The sequence below is a fragment of the Gracilinanus agilis genome, chromosome 4 (genome assembly GCF_016433145.1).
Source record: "Gracilinanus agilis isolate LMUSP501 chromosome 4, AgileGrace, whole genome shotgun sequence".
NCBI classification, from domain to species: domain Eukaryota; kingdom Metazoa; phylum Chordata; class Mammalia; order Didelphimorphia; family Didelphidae; genus Gracilinanus; species Gracilinanus agilis.
The window spans coordinates 279825970-279842319 of record NC_058133.1 but is presented as its reverse complement, the minus strand read 5'-3'; the positions used below and the strand labels follow the sequence as shown (position 1 = coordinate 279842319).

The following is a 16350-nucleotide window of genomic DNA, read 5'->3' as shown; positions in this document are numbered from 1 at the left end:
CAGTTTATAGAGAGTTATGTAAAAGATGATTGAATAATACAATTAAAGTCAGATCTGTAGCTGATAGAGAGCTAAGGATTAGATGATTAGATAATACAATCAGATTCAGAATTGGTTGGGTGACTGAAGTCAAAGAATAGTTGTTAATGGATCAGTTCAACATAGCAAGAGGTCTCCAGTGAAGTCCCCCAGAGATCCATTTAACAGTTCTTTCAATGGCTTAGATAAAGGCATTGGTGGTGTGCTCATCAGATTTGCAGATGATATCAAGCTGGGAAAGACAGCTCAGACAATGGATGACAGTGTCAGGATCCAAAAGGATTTTTTAGCTCAGGCCAGAGCAACAAGCTGACTCTAATAAGATGCTATTTAATAGGAATAAATTTAAAGTCTTGTATTTTATACCCAAATACAAGTTCACAAGTGTAAAATGGGATAGCTGTGGTTAAGCAGCAGTTTGTCTGAAAATATGACAGCTCTTGGGATTCCCTTCCATGCTACAGTGAATAAAATAATGAACAAAAAATGTAAGTTCTTTTCATGAACCAGGTACTGGGTTATACATAGATTACAAGTATGAAAAGCAATGCTACTCTGGCCCTAGAAGAGCTTGCATTCTAATGGGTAAAAATAAAATAATAATAATAATAAATAAAAATGACGTTTATATATATGTATATATATATGTACATATACATATACATATATATATATATATATCTTTAAGGTTTGCAAGGCACTTTACTTATCTTATCTCATTTAATCCTCACAACAACCCTGAAAGGTAAATGCTGTTACAGATAGGGAAACTGAAGCTAACAACAGTTAAATGACTTGTCCAGGATCACACAGCTAACAAATGTCTGGGACTGAGTTTGAACTCAGGACTTCAGTACTTTTTCCAATCCCCTATGGGTCATCCCTGTGACTACCCTGTGACTACCCCAAACATAATATCCTTCCTTGGCAGCCAGTCCCCTATGCCTTGCTCTTCTCACAGTGTTTAGGTAGTGTGAAGATGGGATTAATGTTCCCCTGCCCATTTTTAGATTTAATCACCAGACGTGTATATACCCTGCTTATCTTTAAGTACTGGGAAGTCTGTGACCCACGTGTACAATAGTGGGTGACAAATCAGAATGAACTGACTGCTCCCTCCGCAGTCCTTAGCAAAACTATAGCTACAATTGGTCCACGTAAAAGGGAAAGAGTGACCTGACCAGGGAGGGCATTTTGGACCAGGAATTCATAGAAATGGCACCTGTAATGATAGGGAGGTTGAATTAGGACCAGGAAGTCTAGTTGAAATCCATACCCTGGGGCAGATTCTGTAGTTCCTAGTCAGCAACTCATCAGCACTTTCAAGGTCTGTGATCAGTTAGTCTATTAATAACTTACTTTGTGCCAAACACCATGCCTAAGCCCAAAGGTACAAAGAAAGAAAAAAAACACATCAGCTCTCAAAAAACTCTCATTCTGATGGAGGAAATGTGCAAACACTTATATACATCGTGATCATCATAGCTAATATTTAGATAGCACTACTATGTTCCAGGCACTGCACTAAGCACTTTACAATTATTATCTCATTTGGAACCTTACAGCAACCCTTGGTGGGGGTAGATGCTATTATGAACCCCATTTTACAGATGAGGAAATTGAGATGATCAGAGGTTAAGTAGTTGGCCCAGGTCCACAAAGCTAGTAAGTATGTAAGGCTGGATTTGAACTTAGGTCTCCCTGATGGTAACCTCAGAAGGAAGGCAATAGTTTCTAGCTAGAAATTATGAATGAACCAGATATGCCTATATGGGCTGGACAAACCAGCACAACTTCCTTTGACTTGCGTCAGAATAATGGTTTGGGGCTGATCCAGTGGTCATCTGTAGTTCTAGCCAGAGTCTATTTCTTTATAGTTATCAGTGGACTACATGCCTTTCAGTATCTTTCCTAAGCATTCTTTATCTATTTTTATCCTGAAGGATATTCGATCCTCTTAGGAAGGCGAGAATTCCAGTCCAATTCATGTAACCAGAATGAGGTGAGAGGAAAAGGGCAGGATTAGGAGTCAGGGCATCTGGGTTCTTGCCCAGTCTCTACCACTAGCTAGTTTTTATGACCTGAGGCAAGTCCCAAAACAACTCTGCATCTGCATGTCCCTATCTGTAAAATGAGGAAATTAAAATAGATCCATTCATATATCCAGCCTCCTCACTTTATAAGCAAGAGATCACGTTTTGAATACCTGCCATGGGCAAGGCGCTGTGTTCCGTTCTGTTCTCTCTAACATCCTTTCCTGCTCCCCAAGTCTATTCGAAGACTTCCTTCTTGGGGAAAGCTCAATTAGTCACTCTCTCGCAGAAATTAGAGATCAGATACAGGATGACCAATGGTGGGGCAAAGAGGCCAGGCGGCATATCGTGTCTCCTTAGATTTCTGCTGATCCCACTTATCAGATCCCAGAAACCTGGCAAACTTCTGCAAGTCAGGAAAGCTAGAGGCAGGAGCCAAGTCATGCCTTCAGTTCAGCTTCTGAAGCCAAGACTTAATCTGGGCTGTGGGAGCTAACTGTTTTCATATGAAAAAGCAAATTCAGAACATGAGGCAAAAACGTCCCCGTGCACGTCAGAAAGTCATGTGCGTACATTCTCTTTCCCTTGGCTTCCCCTCAAGTTGAAGTTCATCCTCATACATGGAAGCTCAATGGACCTGGCCCAAGCTCTCAGCAAAAACCTGGTTTGAACTTTCATTGTCTGAAACACTTCTAGCTCTCCCCTCCGGGAGTCTATTTAACAGACAAAGAGACAAATCAGGGCAATTACTTGTGAATTCATTTAAGCCCTGGAGAGAGCTTGCAATGAAGGCAGTATGCTCTAGCGATAGAAGATCTGGGTTAAAATCCTCCTACTGCCTCTATTTGTGTGACTTTGGACAAGTCACCTAACTGCCTGGACCTCAGTTTCCTCATATATAAAATGAGAGGATTGGATTTTGTTGTTCAGTCGTGTCTGATATTTTGTGAGCCCATTTGGGGTTTTCTTGGCAGAGATCCTGGAGTGGTTTGCCATTTCCTTCTCCAGCTTATTTTATAGGTGAGAAAACTGAGGTTAAGTGACTTGCCCAGGGTCACGTAGCTAGTGTGAGAACAGATTTAAATTCAGGAAGATGGATCTTTCTGATTCAGAGGCTGGCAATCTATCCATGGCACCTCCCAGCTGCCCAGGAAGCTCACTCAGCAGTATGCTTTACAATGATCACTCTATCTTTATGTCACAGCATCCTCTGACATCCTATACATTTTTTTTTACTTTGGAGAAAGTTCTTTCAAAACTTTCCAAGTAACTCCACTTTTCATCAACAGCTTTTCCTGATTTTAACTTCTTGGAACATCATGGTCCCTCCTGTATAAGGTGATCACCTGAAACGTAATTGACTCAGTTTTTGATCATTGCCTTCTCAGCTCCTCAGTGGCCTCCTCCTTCTGCCTGGAGGACTGAAGGGTGGAACAATAAAGTCCTCCCTAAGTCTTCCTTCAGAGAAGGCTCAAAACATTCAGAACGTTGCTGGCAACTCTTCATTTTCCATCAGCAGCTCTTCTTGGTCTCAAATGTTATGTCCATTATTGGTCCCTCCTCCCCTCCTTTTCAGCCTCTTTTTAGATGTTGTCTTCTCCCATTAGATTGTAAGTTCATCAAGTTGTTTTTTCTCATTTGTCTCCCCAAAGTTTAGCACAATGCTTAGCACACAGTAGGCATTTATTAAATTTTTATTGAATTATTAAACTCTAAATGTTTTTTTAATTATTAGAAAACCTAAATCTTTCTCCTGGAAACTTCTACCTCTTTTCCCTAGTTCTGCCTTTTAAGGTCCAAGTGGAACAAATCTGATTCTTTAAAATGCTAGAGGGGCAGCTAGGTAGCACAGTGGATAGAATGCCAGTGGAGTTAGAAGGACCAGGGTTCAAATCTGACCTCACACATTTCCTAGCTGCATGACCCTGGGCAAGTCATTTAACTCCATTTGCCTAATCTTCCCCCTTCTGTCTTGAGAGCTGATACTAAGTAAGAAAGTAGAGGTTTAAAAAATAAAATCCTTGAAGATAGCTATCATTGCAAGTTCTTCAAGATAAACACCACTAAATCCCTCAGAAGATTCTCCTATAGCATCTTGAAGCACACTACCATCTATCTTCTAGAATCTTAGACTTCAGAACCAGAAAGGAGCTCACGAAACAAAAACACTGACTCTCTCATTTGTTTTTTCCTAAATGAGTCTTAGGGATGTTAAGTGAATTGGCTAAGATCACACACATAGTATTAGAAGCAGGATTTGAACCTAGGCTCTTTCCCTCCAGAACCATCGCTCTTCCTACTAGACTCTGTTGCCTCCCATAGCTCCTTATTCATTAGATGCTTTCTTTCTAATTGGTGGGGATTTGTGGCTACTCTATCCATCTCCCTCTTCTGCCCTTTTCTCCCGCCCACCCCTAATTGGAAAGACAAGAAAAACAAGGCTGTTGTAACAAATAAGCATGGTTGAACAAACCATTGGCAGTGTCCAAAAATATATGTTCTCAAGTGCAGCTAATGGCTTAGTGGATTGAGAAACAGACATAGAGATGGGAGGTCCTGGGTTCAAATCTGATCTCAGACACTTCCTAGCTGTGTGACCCTGAGCAAGTCACTTACCCCCCATTGCCTAGCCCTTACCATTCTTCTGCCTTAGAACCAATATACAGTACTGGTTCTAAGACAGAAAGTACCGTTTTGGTTTTGATTTTTTATAAACATATATGTTCTCTGGATGCCTATTTAAGTTATTCCTGAAATGTGGTCCTTAGACTCAAATTCAGCAGTTCAGATGTGGTCGAAGCAGAGTCAGAGGACAGTGAGATGGTCACCTCCTTCCTCCTTCTCAGTTTAGCCTGATTTTTTAGCATTTATTTTTCCCTGTTGCCATATCCCACTCATATTGAGTTACCCTTTACTAAAGATTCCCAAATCTTTTTCAGTGGAACTACTGTCTAGCAACACCTCTCTAGACTTATTACTTAAGGAGTTAATTTTGTGAACCTGAGTTATAAGACTATTAATTTCTCACTAAATTCTACCTTCTTATATTTAGCCCAGTGTTCTAGACTAGGGGTCAAATCAAGCCTACTCATGTGTTTTTGTTTGGTCTGCAAGCTAACACTTTTTTTTTAATTTTAAAATGCAATAAGATTTGATTTAAAAATGTAAAAATCATTCTTCGCTCTGGTCTACACAGATACAGGTGGTGGACTGAAGTCCACAGGGTGTAGTTTGCTGACCCCTAGCCTTGTTTAGCTCCTCTTGGCTTCAGATTTATAGCAAGTGTCAAAGCTGTCTCTTCTTTTCAGTTTTTTGTTATATAGCAAGCCAATGTAACACATTTTAGATCTAAAACTCTCAGCTTCTTAATGATTCCAGGGACCCTGGGATTCTATGTGGTCTTTAAAGCTTCACATTCCACCCTGAAAGAAAGCCTGAAGGAAAAGATCTTCCATTACATATTGGATTGACACTGGCCTGTAAAGTAATTCCCTGTCCTTTGCACGCCTCCAGATGCACTTATAGTATGGAGATGATGTTTTTAAAAATGAGAATTCTCTAACCCATCTGCAGTGGAGAGTAATTTTTTCTCTTCTTTTTTATTTTGTTAAATATTTCCAAATTGCAGGTAAAAAAATTTTAAGGCTCATTAAAAAAAAATATGAGTTCCAAATTTTTCCCTCCCTCTTGCCCTTCCCCAACCTATCAAGAGAGCAAACAATATGATATCAATCAAACAATATGATATCAAATCAATATTAATACTACCAACATGATAGCTATGAACTTACACAAAACCATTTCCATATTAACCATTTTGCAAACAAAAACACACAGAGACAACAAGAAAAATAAAGAAATTAAAATAAAATATGCTTCAGTCTGTACTTAGAGTTCATCAGTTCTTTCTCTGGATAGTTGGTATTTTTCTTCATGGAGCCTTTGAAATTGTCTTCTATCATAGTATTGACCAGAGTAGCTAAGTCTTATACAGTTGAGCATCATTAAAATATTGCTATTATTGTGTAAAATGTTCTCCTGGTTCTGCTCACTTCACTTTGGATCAGTTCTTATAAATCTACCCAGGTTGTTTTTTGTTTGTTTGTTTGTTTGTTTTTTAATTCTTAACCATCTTTTTTAGGTAGAAGAATGGTAAATGTTAGGCAATGGGGGTTAAATGACTTGCCTAGCTAGGAAGTGTCTGAGGACAAATTTAAACCCAGAATCTCCTATCTCTATGCCCAGTTCTTAATCCACTGAGCCATTTAGCTGTACCCCAACTTTTTTCTGAAACCATCTTACTCATCATTTCCTGTATAGCACAATAGCTGCCAAGGGGCAGCTGGGTGGCTCAGTGGATTGTGAGCCAGGCCTAGAGACTGGAGGTCCTAGGTTCAAGTCCGGCCTCGGACACTTCCAGCTGTGTGACCTTGGGCAAGTCACTTGACCCCTATCGCCCACCCTTACCACTCCTGGGCTAAGGACGGTCCCTAGCCCGGATGAAAAAGGAGGAGGGTTGGGCGTGGGGCTAGCAACCCCACCCTATAAAAACTACATCTGCTAAAGAAACTGCAACCTAAAGTAGGGGCAGCTGGGCTAGCTCAGAGGATTGAGAGCCAGGCCTAGAGACGAAAGGTCCTAGGTTCAAATCCGGGCTCAGACACTTCCCAGCTGGGTGACCCTGAGCGACTGTGTGACCCATTGCCTACTGGTTGTGGCCCTATGCTCCTAGAATGGAGTCCCAGGATAAAAAAAAAAAACAAAAAAAAAAAACAATAGTATTTAATCATAATCATATTTATCACCAACTTATTCAGCCATTCCCCTGTTGATGGACCTTCCTTTAATTTCTAATGCTTTGTCACCACAAAAAGAACTGCTATAAATATTTTTGTACATATGGGTCCTTTTCTCTTTCCTTTGATCCCTTTGGAGTATAGACCTAGTAGTGGTATTGCTGAGCCAAAGGGTATGCACAGTTTTATGGCCCTTTGGGAAGAGTTCCAAACTGGTCTAGAAGGCAGTTTTCAAAATGACATTATTTTAAGAATATTTAAAAAAAAATTGTTTGTTGTAGATATTTTTTTCTGACCTTTGATTAGGATAGCTGTGCAAGGACTCTACAATTATTTGCTTCAAATAACTCCTTTTCCAATGACTCTGGATTTTATGATAGATACTAATAATACTAGCAGGTATACTTGACCTAGGTCTGGCTTTGCCACCAACTTGCTGTGTGGCCTTTGCCAAATCAATTCAATTCCCTTTTCTTAAATTTTCATCTCTGTGAAATTAGTGGTAGCAAAGTATCACTTGAATGATAGGATTTCTTAAGGGCCCACTATGTGCAAAACTCTTAGGGAAATTGAGCAAAGTAACTTAAGGATAGCGTTTTCGGGTGTAAGCATTTTATTAATTTCAAACTGTTCTGAATAGATAAATATTTTTCCTATTTATGTAAAGGTGAAAAAATACAATAAAAAGAGCCCCAGATGTCTAATCTCAGTTCTCCCCCTATTTTCCTATATAACCTTAGGCGAAAGCACTTCCCGTTTTGGGCTTCAGTTTCCTCACTTGTAAAATAAGTAGAGGAAAAGGTACACTAGTTGCTCTCCTATGACCCTTCCAATGCTGACATTCTAGGACTTTGCTATGAAACTAGACCTTCCTTGTCTGCTAGTTGTACACAAAGGGCCAATGATAACAAATACAAGTTTCTTTGTCTCAAAAAAAAAAGAGTATGCAGACACAACCAAATCAGAATTTTCTTTTATTTGAGTAGTTGCTATGTTATCTGCCAGACACAGGAGTGGTGAGACATCAGAGAGGGCTAGGTATTTGCCTAGCAGCCCATAGACACCATGCTTTCCCTTTCATTTAAATGATTTCCAGGAAGGGTGACACATACTGTACACTGGTCACCAATTTTACTGTCTCATAGTGGTCAAAGTAATTGATCTATACTCATTCTTTTCATATTTACTGGAGAGAAAACACATCACTCTCCTCTTAACCTTTTATACTGCTCAAAAACTTATTTTTTTCAGAATTCTTCATTTTAGGCTAAACAGAAGTCTGCCTCATAAATTCAATTTTCAATTCCTTAAAGTTATTAGACAGTTTCAAACATTCTCTTTATTTCTCAAGATTCAGGACTTGGAGACAGGAAGATCTGCGTTTGAATCTTGTCTTAAACATTTGCTATCTGTGTCACTCTTCGGTTATCTTTGGGTTCTTTAGTTTCCTTATTTGTAAAAATGAGGTCAGACTCAAGATCAGACTGTCCTCTTGTAATTCAAATTGATGATCCTATAACATTTGATTTCCATGCTGTTGGGACCTCCTGGGGAAGCTTATCCCCTTCTCTGCAACTTACATTCTCGGAATGTCACCTGAAATAGGTAGAAGAAGGTTGAGTGACTTACCTGGAATGCCACTACCATTGTGTGTCAGAGGAAGAATTTGAACCTAAATGATCCTGAATCCAAGGCTCAAGGTCTCCAAGGTCAAGAGAATGTGGCAAATTATTTATCATCTCTCCAGCTAAGAAGGTTAGATCTTGGGTCACTGGACTGGATATTCTGTAAAGTCTTCTTTTCACCCAAAGAAACCCATAAGCCACTAGTAGTAATAACTGTTTAAAAAAATAAATAGAAAACCTCATGCAGATGCTCTAGGCACTGCTCTAAGAAGGAACTCAAGGACAAAGAAGGATGGTCAGATAGAGGAGGAAAACTGAGAGTGGCACAAACACCTAGAAAAATGACAGTATCAAGGAGAAGAGGGCAAACAATGGTGCCAAAGGCTGGACAGAGATCAGTGTCATATAAAAAAGGAAGCAGCCCTATTCTTGGAGGCTCCAGTGTACATTTCAAACATTCTACCTTCACTCACTCCAATGTTCATGATCTTGATGTTCTGGCAAAACTGACTTACTTTGTTCTTGCAATTCAGCATTCTGCATCCTTGCCTTTGCACAGGCTGTTTACCCTGTCTGGAATACACTCCTTCTTTACCTCCTCCTATTGCAATCATTAGCTTTCTTCAAGGCTCAATTCAGAGGCAACCTTTTTTTTTATGACCCTATTACTTCATCAAAGTAGCTTGAATTTTCTCCTAATTTATATTCCTTAAGTAGGATGGAATCTTCTTTAGGGAAGGGACTATTTTTCATCTTGTTTTTGAATTCCAAGTGCCTAGCAAAGTCCTCAGCATGGCACGATGGAGAGAGAACTGGATTTGGAGTTAAAAGAAGCTGAATGAGAATCTTGCTCCTGCTATTTAATATCTTTGGCAAATCACTTAATTTGCTGACAAACCCTTCTCTGAAAGATGAGGGAATTGGATTAAATAACCTCTAAGTTCTTTCTAGTTCTAAAACAGTAATTCTATGTTTTTTAAATTTTATTTATTTTTATTTAATTAATTTAGAATATTTTTCCATGGTTACATGATTCATGTTCTTTTCATCTCCTCCTCCTTCCCCCCTCCTGTAGCCAATGCTCAATTCAATTAGGTTTTACAAGTATCATTGATCAAGGCCTATTTCCATATTATTAATATTTGCAATAGAGTGATCATTTAGAGCCTATATCCCCAATCATATCCTCATCGAGCCATGTGATCAAGGAAATGTATTTCTTCTGTATTTCTACTCCCACAGTTCTTTCTCTATATGTGGAAGATAGTGCTCTTTCTCATAAGTCCCTCAGAATTGTCCTGGATCATTGCATTGCTACTAGTAGAGAAGTCCATTACATTTGATTGTGCCACAGTGTATCAGTCTTTGTGTACAATGTTGTCCTGGTTCTGCAACTTTCACTCTGCAACAATTCCTGTAGGTCATTCCAGTTCACATGGAACTCCTCCAGTTCACTATTCCTTATAGCCCAATAGTATTCCATCACCAACAGATACCACAATGTGTTCCGCCATTCCCCAACCAAAGGGCATCCCTTCATTTTCCAGTTTTTTTATCACCACAAAGAGTGTGGCTATAACATTTTTTGTACAAGTCTTTTTCCTGATTATCTCTTTGAGGTATAAACCAAGCAATGGTATGGCTGGATCAAAGGGAAGGCAGTCTTTTAAAGCCCTTTGCATAGTTCCAAATTGCCCTCCAGAATGGTTGGATCAATTCACAATTCCACAAGCAGTGCATTAGTGTCCCAATTTTGCCACATCCCCTCCAACATTTATCACTTTCCTTTGCTGTCATATTAGCCAATCTGCTAGGTGTGAAGTGGTACCTCAGAGTTGTTTTGATTTGCATTTCTCTAATTATAAGAGATTTAGAACACTTTTTCATGTGCTTATTGATAGTTTTGATTTCTTTATCTGAAAATTATCTTTTTAGTTGATTTTCTAGGATTCTTTAAGTAGACCATCATATCTTTTGTAAAGAGTGATAGTTTAGTTTCCTCATCACCTATTTTAATACCTTCAATTTCTTTTTCTTCTTTAATTGCTATTGCTAGTGTTTCTAGTACAAAGTTAAATAATAGAGGTGATAAATGGGCATCCTTGTTTCACTCCTGATCTTATTGGGAAGGCTTCAAATTCAACCCCATTTCAGGTGATACTTGCTGATGATTTTAGATATATGCTGTTTATTATTTTAAAGAAAGGCCCAACAATTCCTATACTTTCTAGTGTTTTCAATAGGAATGAGGGTTGTATTTTGTTAAAGGCTTTTTCTGTATCTATTAAGATAATCATGTGATTTCTTTTGGTTTGGTTGTTGATATGGTCAATTATGTGGTTGGTTTTCCTAATATTAAACCATCCTTACATTCCTGGTATGAATCCCACCTGATCATATTGGATAATTCTTGTGGTCACTTGTTGGAGTCTTTTTGCTAGTATTCTATTTAAGATTTTTGCATGTATGTTCATTAAGGAGTTTTCTGTAGTTTTCTTTCTCTGTTTTTGGTCTGCCTGGTTTTGGAATCAGTACCACATTTGTGTCATTAAAGGAATTTGGTAGAACTCCTTTGCTTATTTTGTGAAATAATTTACATAGTATTGGGATTAGTTATTCTTTAAATGTTTGATAGAAATCAGTTGTGAATCCATGTGGCCCTGAGGATTTTTTCTTAGGAAGTTCTTTGATAGCTTGCTTAATTTTTCTTTCTGATATGGGATTATTTAAGTAGTCTATTTCTTCTGTTAATCTAGGCAATTTTTATTTTTTGTAAATATTCATCCATTTCACCTAGGTTACTGTATTTATTGCCATATAATTGGGCAAAATAGTCCTTAATAATTACCTCAATTTCATCTTCATTAGAGGTGAGGTTGCCCTTTTCATCTTTGATACTATTAATTCGATTTTCTTCTTTCCTTTTTTTTATTAGATTGACCAGTACTTTGTCTCTTTTATTTTTTTTCAAAGTACCAGCTCCTAGTCTTATTTATTAATTCAATAGTTCTTTTACTTTCAGTTTTATTAATTTCTCCTTTGATTTTTAGGATTTCCAATTTAGTTTTTTATCTGGAGATTTTAAATTTGTTCTCTTTCTAGGTTTTTAGTTTGCATTCCCAATTCATTGATCTCTTCCCTCTCTGATTTGTTGATATATGTACTCAGGGATATAAATTTTCTGCTTAGTACTGCTTTAGCGTCATCCCATAGATTTTGATATGATGTTTCCTCATTGTCATTCTCTTCAATGAAATTATTTATTGTTTCTATGCTTTGTTCTTTAACCAACCATTTTTGGAGAATCACATCACATGTTTAGCTTCCAATTAATTTTTTACCTGCTTCATGTATATTTCTTGTAGACTATATATGGTAGGATTTTGGTTTCTAATCCACTCTGCTATTTGCTTGTTTTATGACTGAGTTTATCCCATTCACATTCAAAGATATGATTGCCACCTGTGTATTCCCCATCATTCTGATTTCCTCCCCTAGTCTTATCCTTTCTTCTTTCACTATTTCCTTTTACACCAATATTGTGCTTTTAATCAGTTCCCCTAATTTTACTTTCCTTCCCACCTTCTTCCTTTTATTCTCCTTTCATTTTTCTTTAAAGTCTATTAAATTCCTTCCCCCCTCCTTTTCCATCCCTTATGATACTCCCTGCCCCTCCCCCCTTGGTTTTCCCCTCTCAACTTCCCTGTAGGTTAAGATAGAATTATATACCCCAGTGGATTTATCTGTTCTTCCCTCTCAGAATTGATTCCACTGAGAGTAAGGTTGAAATATTACCTATTACCATTCTCTTTTTCTCCTTCTTATAATAGTATTATTCCCCTTCCCCTCCCACGTACCTCTTTATGTGGTATAAATTATACTATTTTTCTTATTCCTTCAATTTTCTCTTGGTGTCATCTTCTATTCCTTCCTGCCTTTTTTACATGTCATCTTAAACCACTTAGTACTCCAACCTCTGCCTTTGAATAATTCTTCTATCTACTATTATAGTGAAAACAGTTTTTGAGAGTTACAAATATTCTTTTTTCATATACGAATATAAAAAATTTCACCTTACTGAAGCCCTTAAAAAAGAATACCCCCCCCTTCTTTCTTATTTACCTTTTCATAGTTCTCTTGAATCTTGGATTTGGACATCACATTTTCTGTTTAGTTCTGGTCTTTTCTTTAGGAATATTTGGAAATCCTCTATTTTGTTAAATGCCCATACTTTCCCCTGGAAGTATATAGTCAGTTTTGATGGGTAGGTGATCCTTGGTTGAAGACCCAATTCTCTTGCCCTTCTGAATATCATATTCCAAACTTTGTGATCCTTTAGTGTGGAGGCCTCCAGATCCTGTGTAATCCTTATTGGTGCTTCTTGATATCTGAATTGTCTCTTTCTAGCTTCTTGAAATATTTATTCCTTAGCTTGGAAGCTCTTGAATTTGGCAATTGCATTCCTGGGGGTTGTCTTTCAAGGATTTAATGTAGAGGGTTATCTATAGACTCTTTCAATGTCTATTTTGCCCTCTTGTTCAAGAATATCAGGACAGTTTCTTGGATAATTTCTTGTAGTATGATGTCAAGGCCTCTATTTTTTCCAGTAGACCAGTGATTCTCAAATTGTCTCTACTAGATCTGTTCTCCAAGTCTGTCATCTTCTCAATGAGATATTTCATGTTTTCTTCTATTTTGTTATTCTTTTTATTTTGCTTTATCAATTCTTGCTGTCTTGTGAGATCATTAGCTTCTACTTGACCAATTCTAGTCTTTAAAGACTGATTTTCAGCTATGATCTTTTGATTTTCCTTTTTGGTTTAGTCTATCCTGCTTTTCATGGCTTCTAGCTGTTGTAAGAGGGAGATTTTAGGTATTTTATAGATATATATATATATTTAAAGTGTGGCCTCCAGGAATCAACAGATCAGGTTGATTCTGTAATTAAATCAGACCCAAGTCAGCATCGGGTTAAGGCAGTTTATTTACAATTAGGAAGGTAAAGGTATAGGAATAAAGAGAAAGGGAGAGGCTAGTCCAGGCCTGCAGAGGTCTGGACGAGAGAGAGGGTTAAAAGGCTAAATAAATTAGGCTGCAAGTCACAAGGCCTAGCAACCAGATAGGGTAGTGCCTACTTAAGGCAGGGTTTGGAAGTGGCCTAGGTAGGCCAAGGAAGTCAGCCTAACGTACCCACGTGACAATACAGAGTAGAATCTGCCTGAGGTCTCAAGGGAGGTCCTTCAGCACCAAGTTCAAAGCGGGAACTGCCTCCACAGGAAGTAACCAACATACTTAAAAAGATAGTGTCTTTCATCACTTCCCGTGGGTCCACCTCTAATTCAAGTGGACAAATGGCAGTCTCTACATTGATTTGGACTGCCCAAAGGACAGCCTCTTGTTCTTGATTTGTTACTTATTGTCACGTGTGGGTAACTCATCTCCCCTCCCCATTAAGGGAGGTGAGGATTACATCATTTCTATGCCTAGGGTAGGTAGATTTTTGACTATGAATTGGCTAGAGTTAATTCCATTTACACACTGTTCAGTTCTGGTCTCCAATTTGTTTATCATTTCATGTTGTTTCTGGGCTTCTTTTTCCCAGTGGGAGATTCTGTCTTTTAAACTGTTGTTTTCTTTTTGAACTATTTCCCACTTTTCTTGCCAGGTTTCTTCTATCTTTTTTTACTTGGTTCTTGAATTCCTTTTTTTTTAGTTCTTTGAGAGTTTGTGGTGAATTTCCATTTTTTTGGGAAAATTTGGATGTGTTTCCTTGTTTGTTGCTCTCTGCTGTTTTTGAGGCTTTTTCTTATTTTTTTTTTTTTTGGTAGTTGTAGATTATAGTTCTTGAGTGTTGGTGGCCATTGCTGTTTAGTTTTTTTCTTCCCTTCCTAGCCAGAAGTCTCAGTGAAGAGGATAGGCAGCTCTCTATGTATCAAGTTACAGAGCAGTTTTTACCATGAGGTTATTTTTCCAGTCTCTACCTCATCTGCTGTGGGCAGCCTTTCTCTGCCCTATCACTGCTTCCAATATCTGTGTTCCTCAGCATCCTGGGGTCCAAAGTCTCACTGTCCACAGGGGTAAGTTTGTGATGTCCTTAGCCAATCCCCAGAGAACCTAGAAATTGCCTTGTACTCACTCTGACTCTGTTGCTGTAAGTAGAGTGGAAGAGGAGTGATCAGCTTCTCCTTTGGTAAGTGTAATTTTACCCCCTTAGAGTGTGAAAATGCCCAAACTCTGCCTACCTTCAAGGCTTCACTCTATGCTGGAGCCCCTTTGCTCACCTGATTTTGATTTTTGTCCTTTTGAGGTGCTTTATATTGGTCAGTTGTGATGAGAAGAAGACCCTTGCTTCTATTCTGCAGCCATCTTATCCCAGAAGTCCCTCAATTCTGTGTTTTTTTAATGCAATCTAATTATCTGGATCATTGAGCTAGAACCAATGGGTAGAAATTTCAAGGAGGTGGAATTTGACTCAAGTTTTATTTTCATTTTTGTTTTAGGGCTTTTGTGTTTAATGAGAACTGATCAATATTGCAAGAGTCTATATCATTAGGAAATGGGCTTTTTACTCAAGCATAGAGTATATAACCATGTTTGTTTGTTTTTTTAAAGGATGCTAGAGGAGGGATTGTCTACACCAGTGATGGGCAAACTTTTTAAAGAGGGGGCCAAAGGAAAGGAAATGTTCATCTGTCAATCTGTTTCTAAGGCAACTCTTTTGAAGTTTCATTGTATTGTATCCTACTCATTGTATTCGTCGGATTAGGAATAATGTCAGGCCTAATAGAACATTTCAGGGGGCTGTATCTGGCCTGCGGGCCATGGTTTGCCCATTACTGTTCTACACTGTATGAGATTTTCAACTAGATGACCTCTGAGTTTCCTTTCATTAATAAGATTCTATGATTCTTAATGTCTTGCTCACTTAGAAATGACCAAACAAAAATCCCAATAGTAATGACATTACAATCTCACATCCTGCTGATCTTTCGAGGACATTCAATATACATATAATATACTTACCCCCCCCCCAAAAAGTCATCATGCTACCCTTCCCTTTTCCTTTTACTTCAGTCCCTCAAAGATACATTCAAATCAATTGCTGTTGTCTTTGTTTCAGATTGTGGCCAAGAAATACCGCAACTACGAGATCCCTGCAGAGATGACAGGTTTATGGCGATACCTCAAGAATGCTTATGCACGAGATGAGTTCACTAACACCTGTGCAGCTGACAGTGAGATCGAGATGGCTTATGCTGATGTAGCCAAGAGACTCAGCATATCGTGAACACTTCCTCACCCCATCTTGTTTCTGCTGCAAAAAAAGACTTATTCTCCACCAAAGACTCCACCTTCACAGACTCTTCTTCCTTATTGCCTTGGGAAATTTTATTTTGTTGTTGTTTTTTCCATTACCATGTCTTGCTGATGTCACCATAACACTATCATGCTATCTTTCAGAAATATCTTGAACTCATCCGGTCTTACCATTGGGGAAGTTGAAGGGCAGAAGTGACAGAATCCCATCATTTAATCTTTTCAAGCACTAGTCTGATCTTAGTTAGTCCAAGTGCTTGAAGCCCTCTCATACTTGGAGTTATTTAGCTGGCTATTTCGCCAACATCTCAAACATGTTCTTGAATGAATTAAGAGCATGGCTCCTCTTCTCACTTTTTCATTAACCCCAGTGACTAAGGACATGAACCACTTACAAGTAGATCTTGTCAGAGGCAGTAATTTTGCCTTGACACAAGAGGTATAAGACATGAGAGAAGGATGATGGTGAGTGGTGATTGCTAGATTCTTACAGATATACTTTCAGCCAGAATCTTTTAGCAACCCACTTACCAATGAGTC

At 38.3% G+C, this 16350-nt stretch overlaps 1 protein-coding gene across 1 annotated transcript in view; it reads left to right on the top strand.

Moving 5' to 3' along the window:
• The window catches only part of CLIC5 (chloride intracellular channel 5), a 101746-nt gene extending 85776 nt beyond the window's left edge, over window positions 1–15970 (top strand). The window contains exons 4-5 of the mRNA XM_044675332.1: window positions 14537–14570; window positions 15614–15970. Of these exons, the coding sequence (XP_044531267.1) occupies window positions 14537–14570; window positions 15614–15781 (202 nt within the window). The 3' untranslated portion in view covers window positions 15782–15970. The remainder of the gene's footprint in view (window positions 1–14536; window positions 14571–15613) is intronic.
• The last annotated feature ends 380 nt before the right edge of the window (window positions 15971–16350 follow it).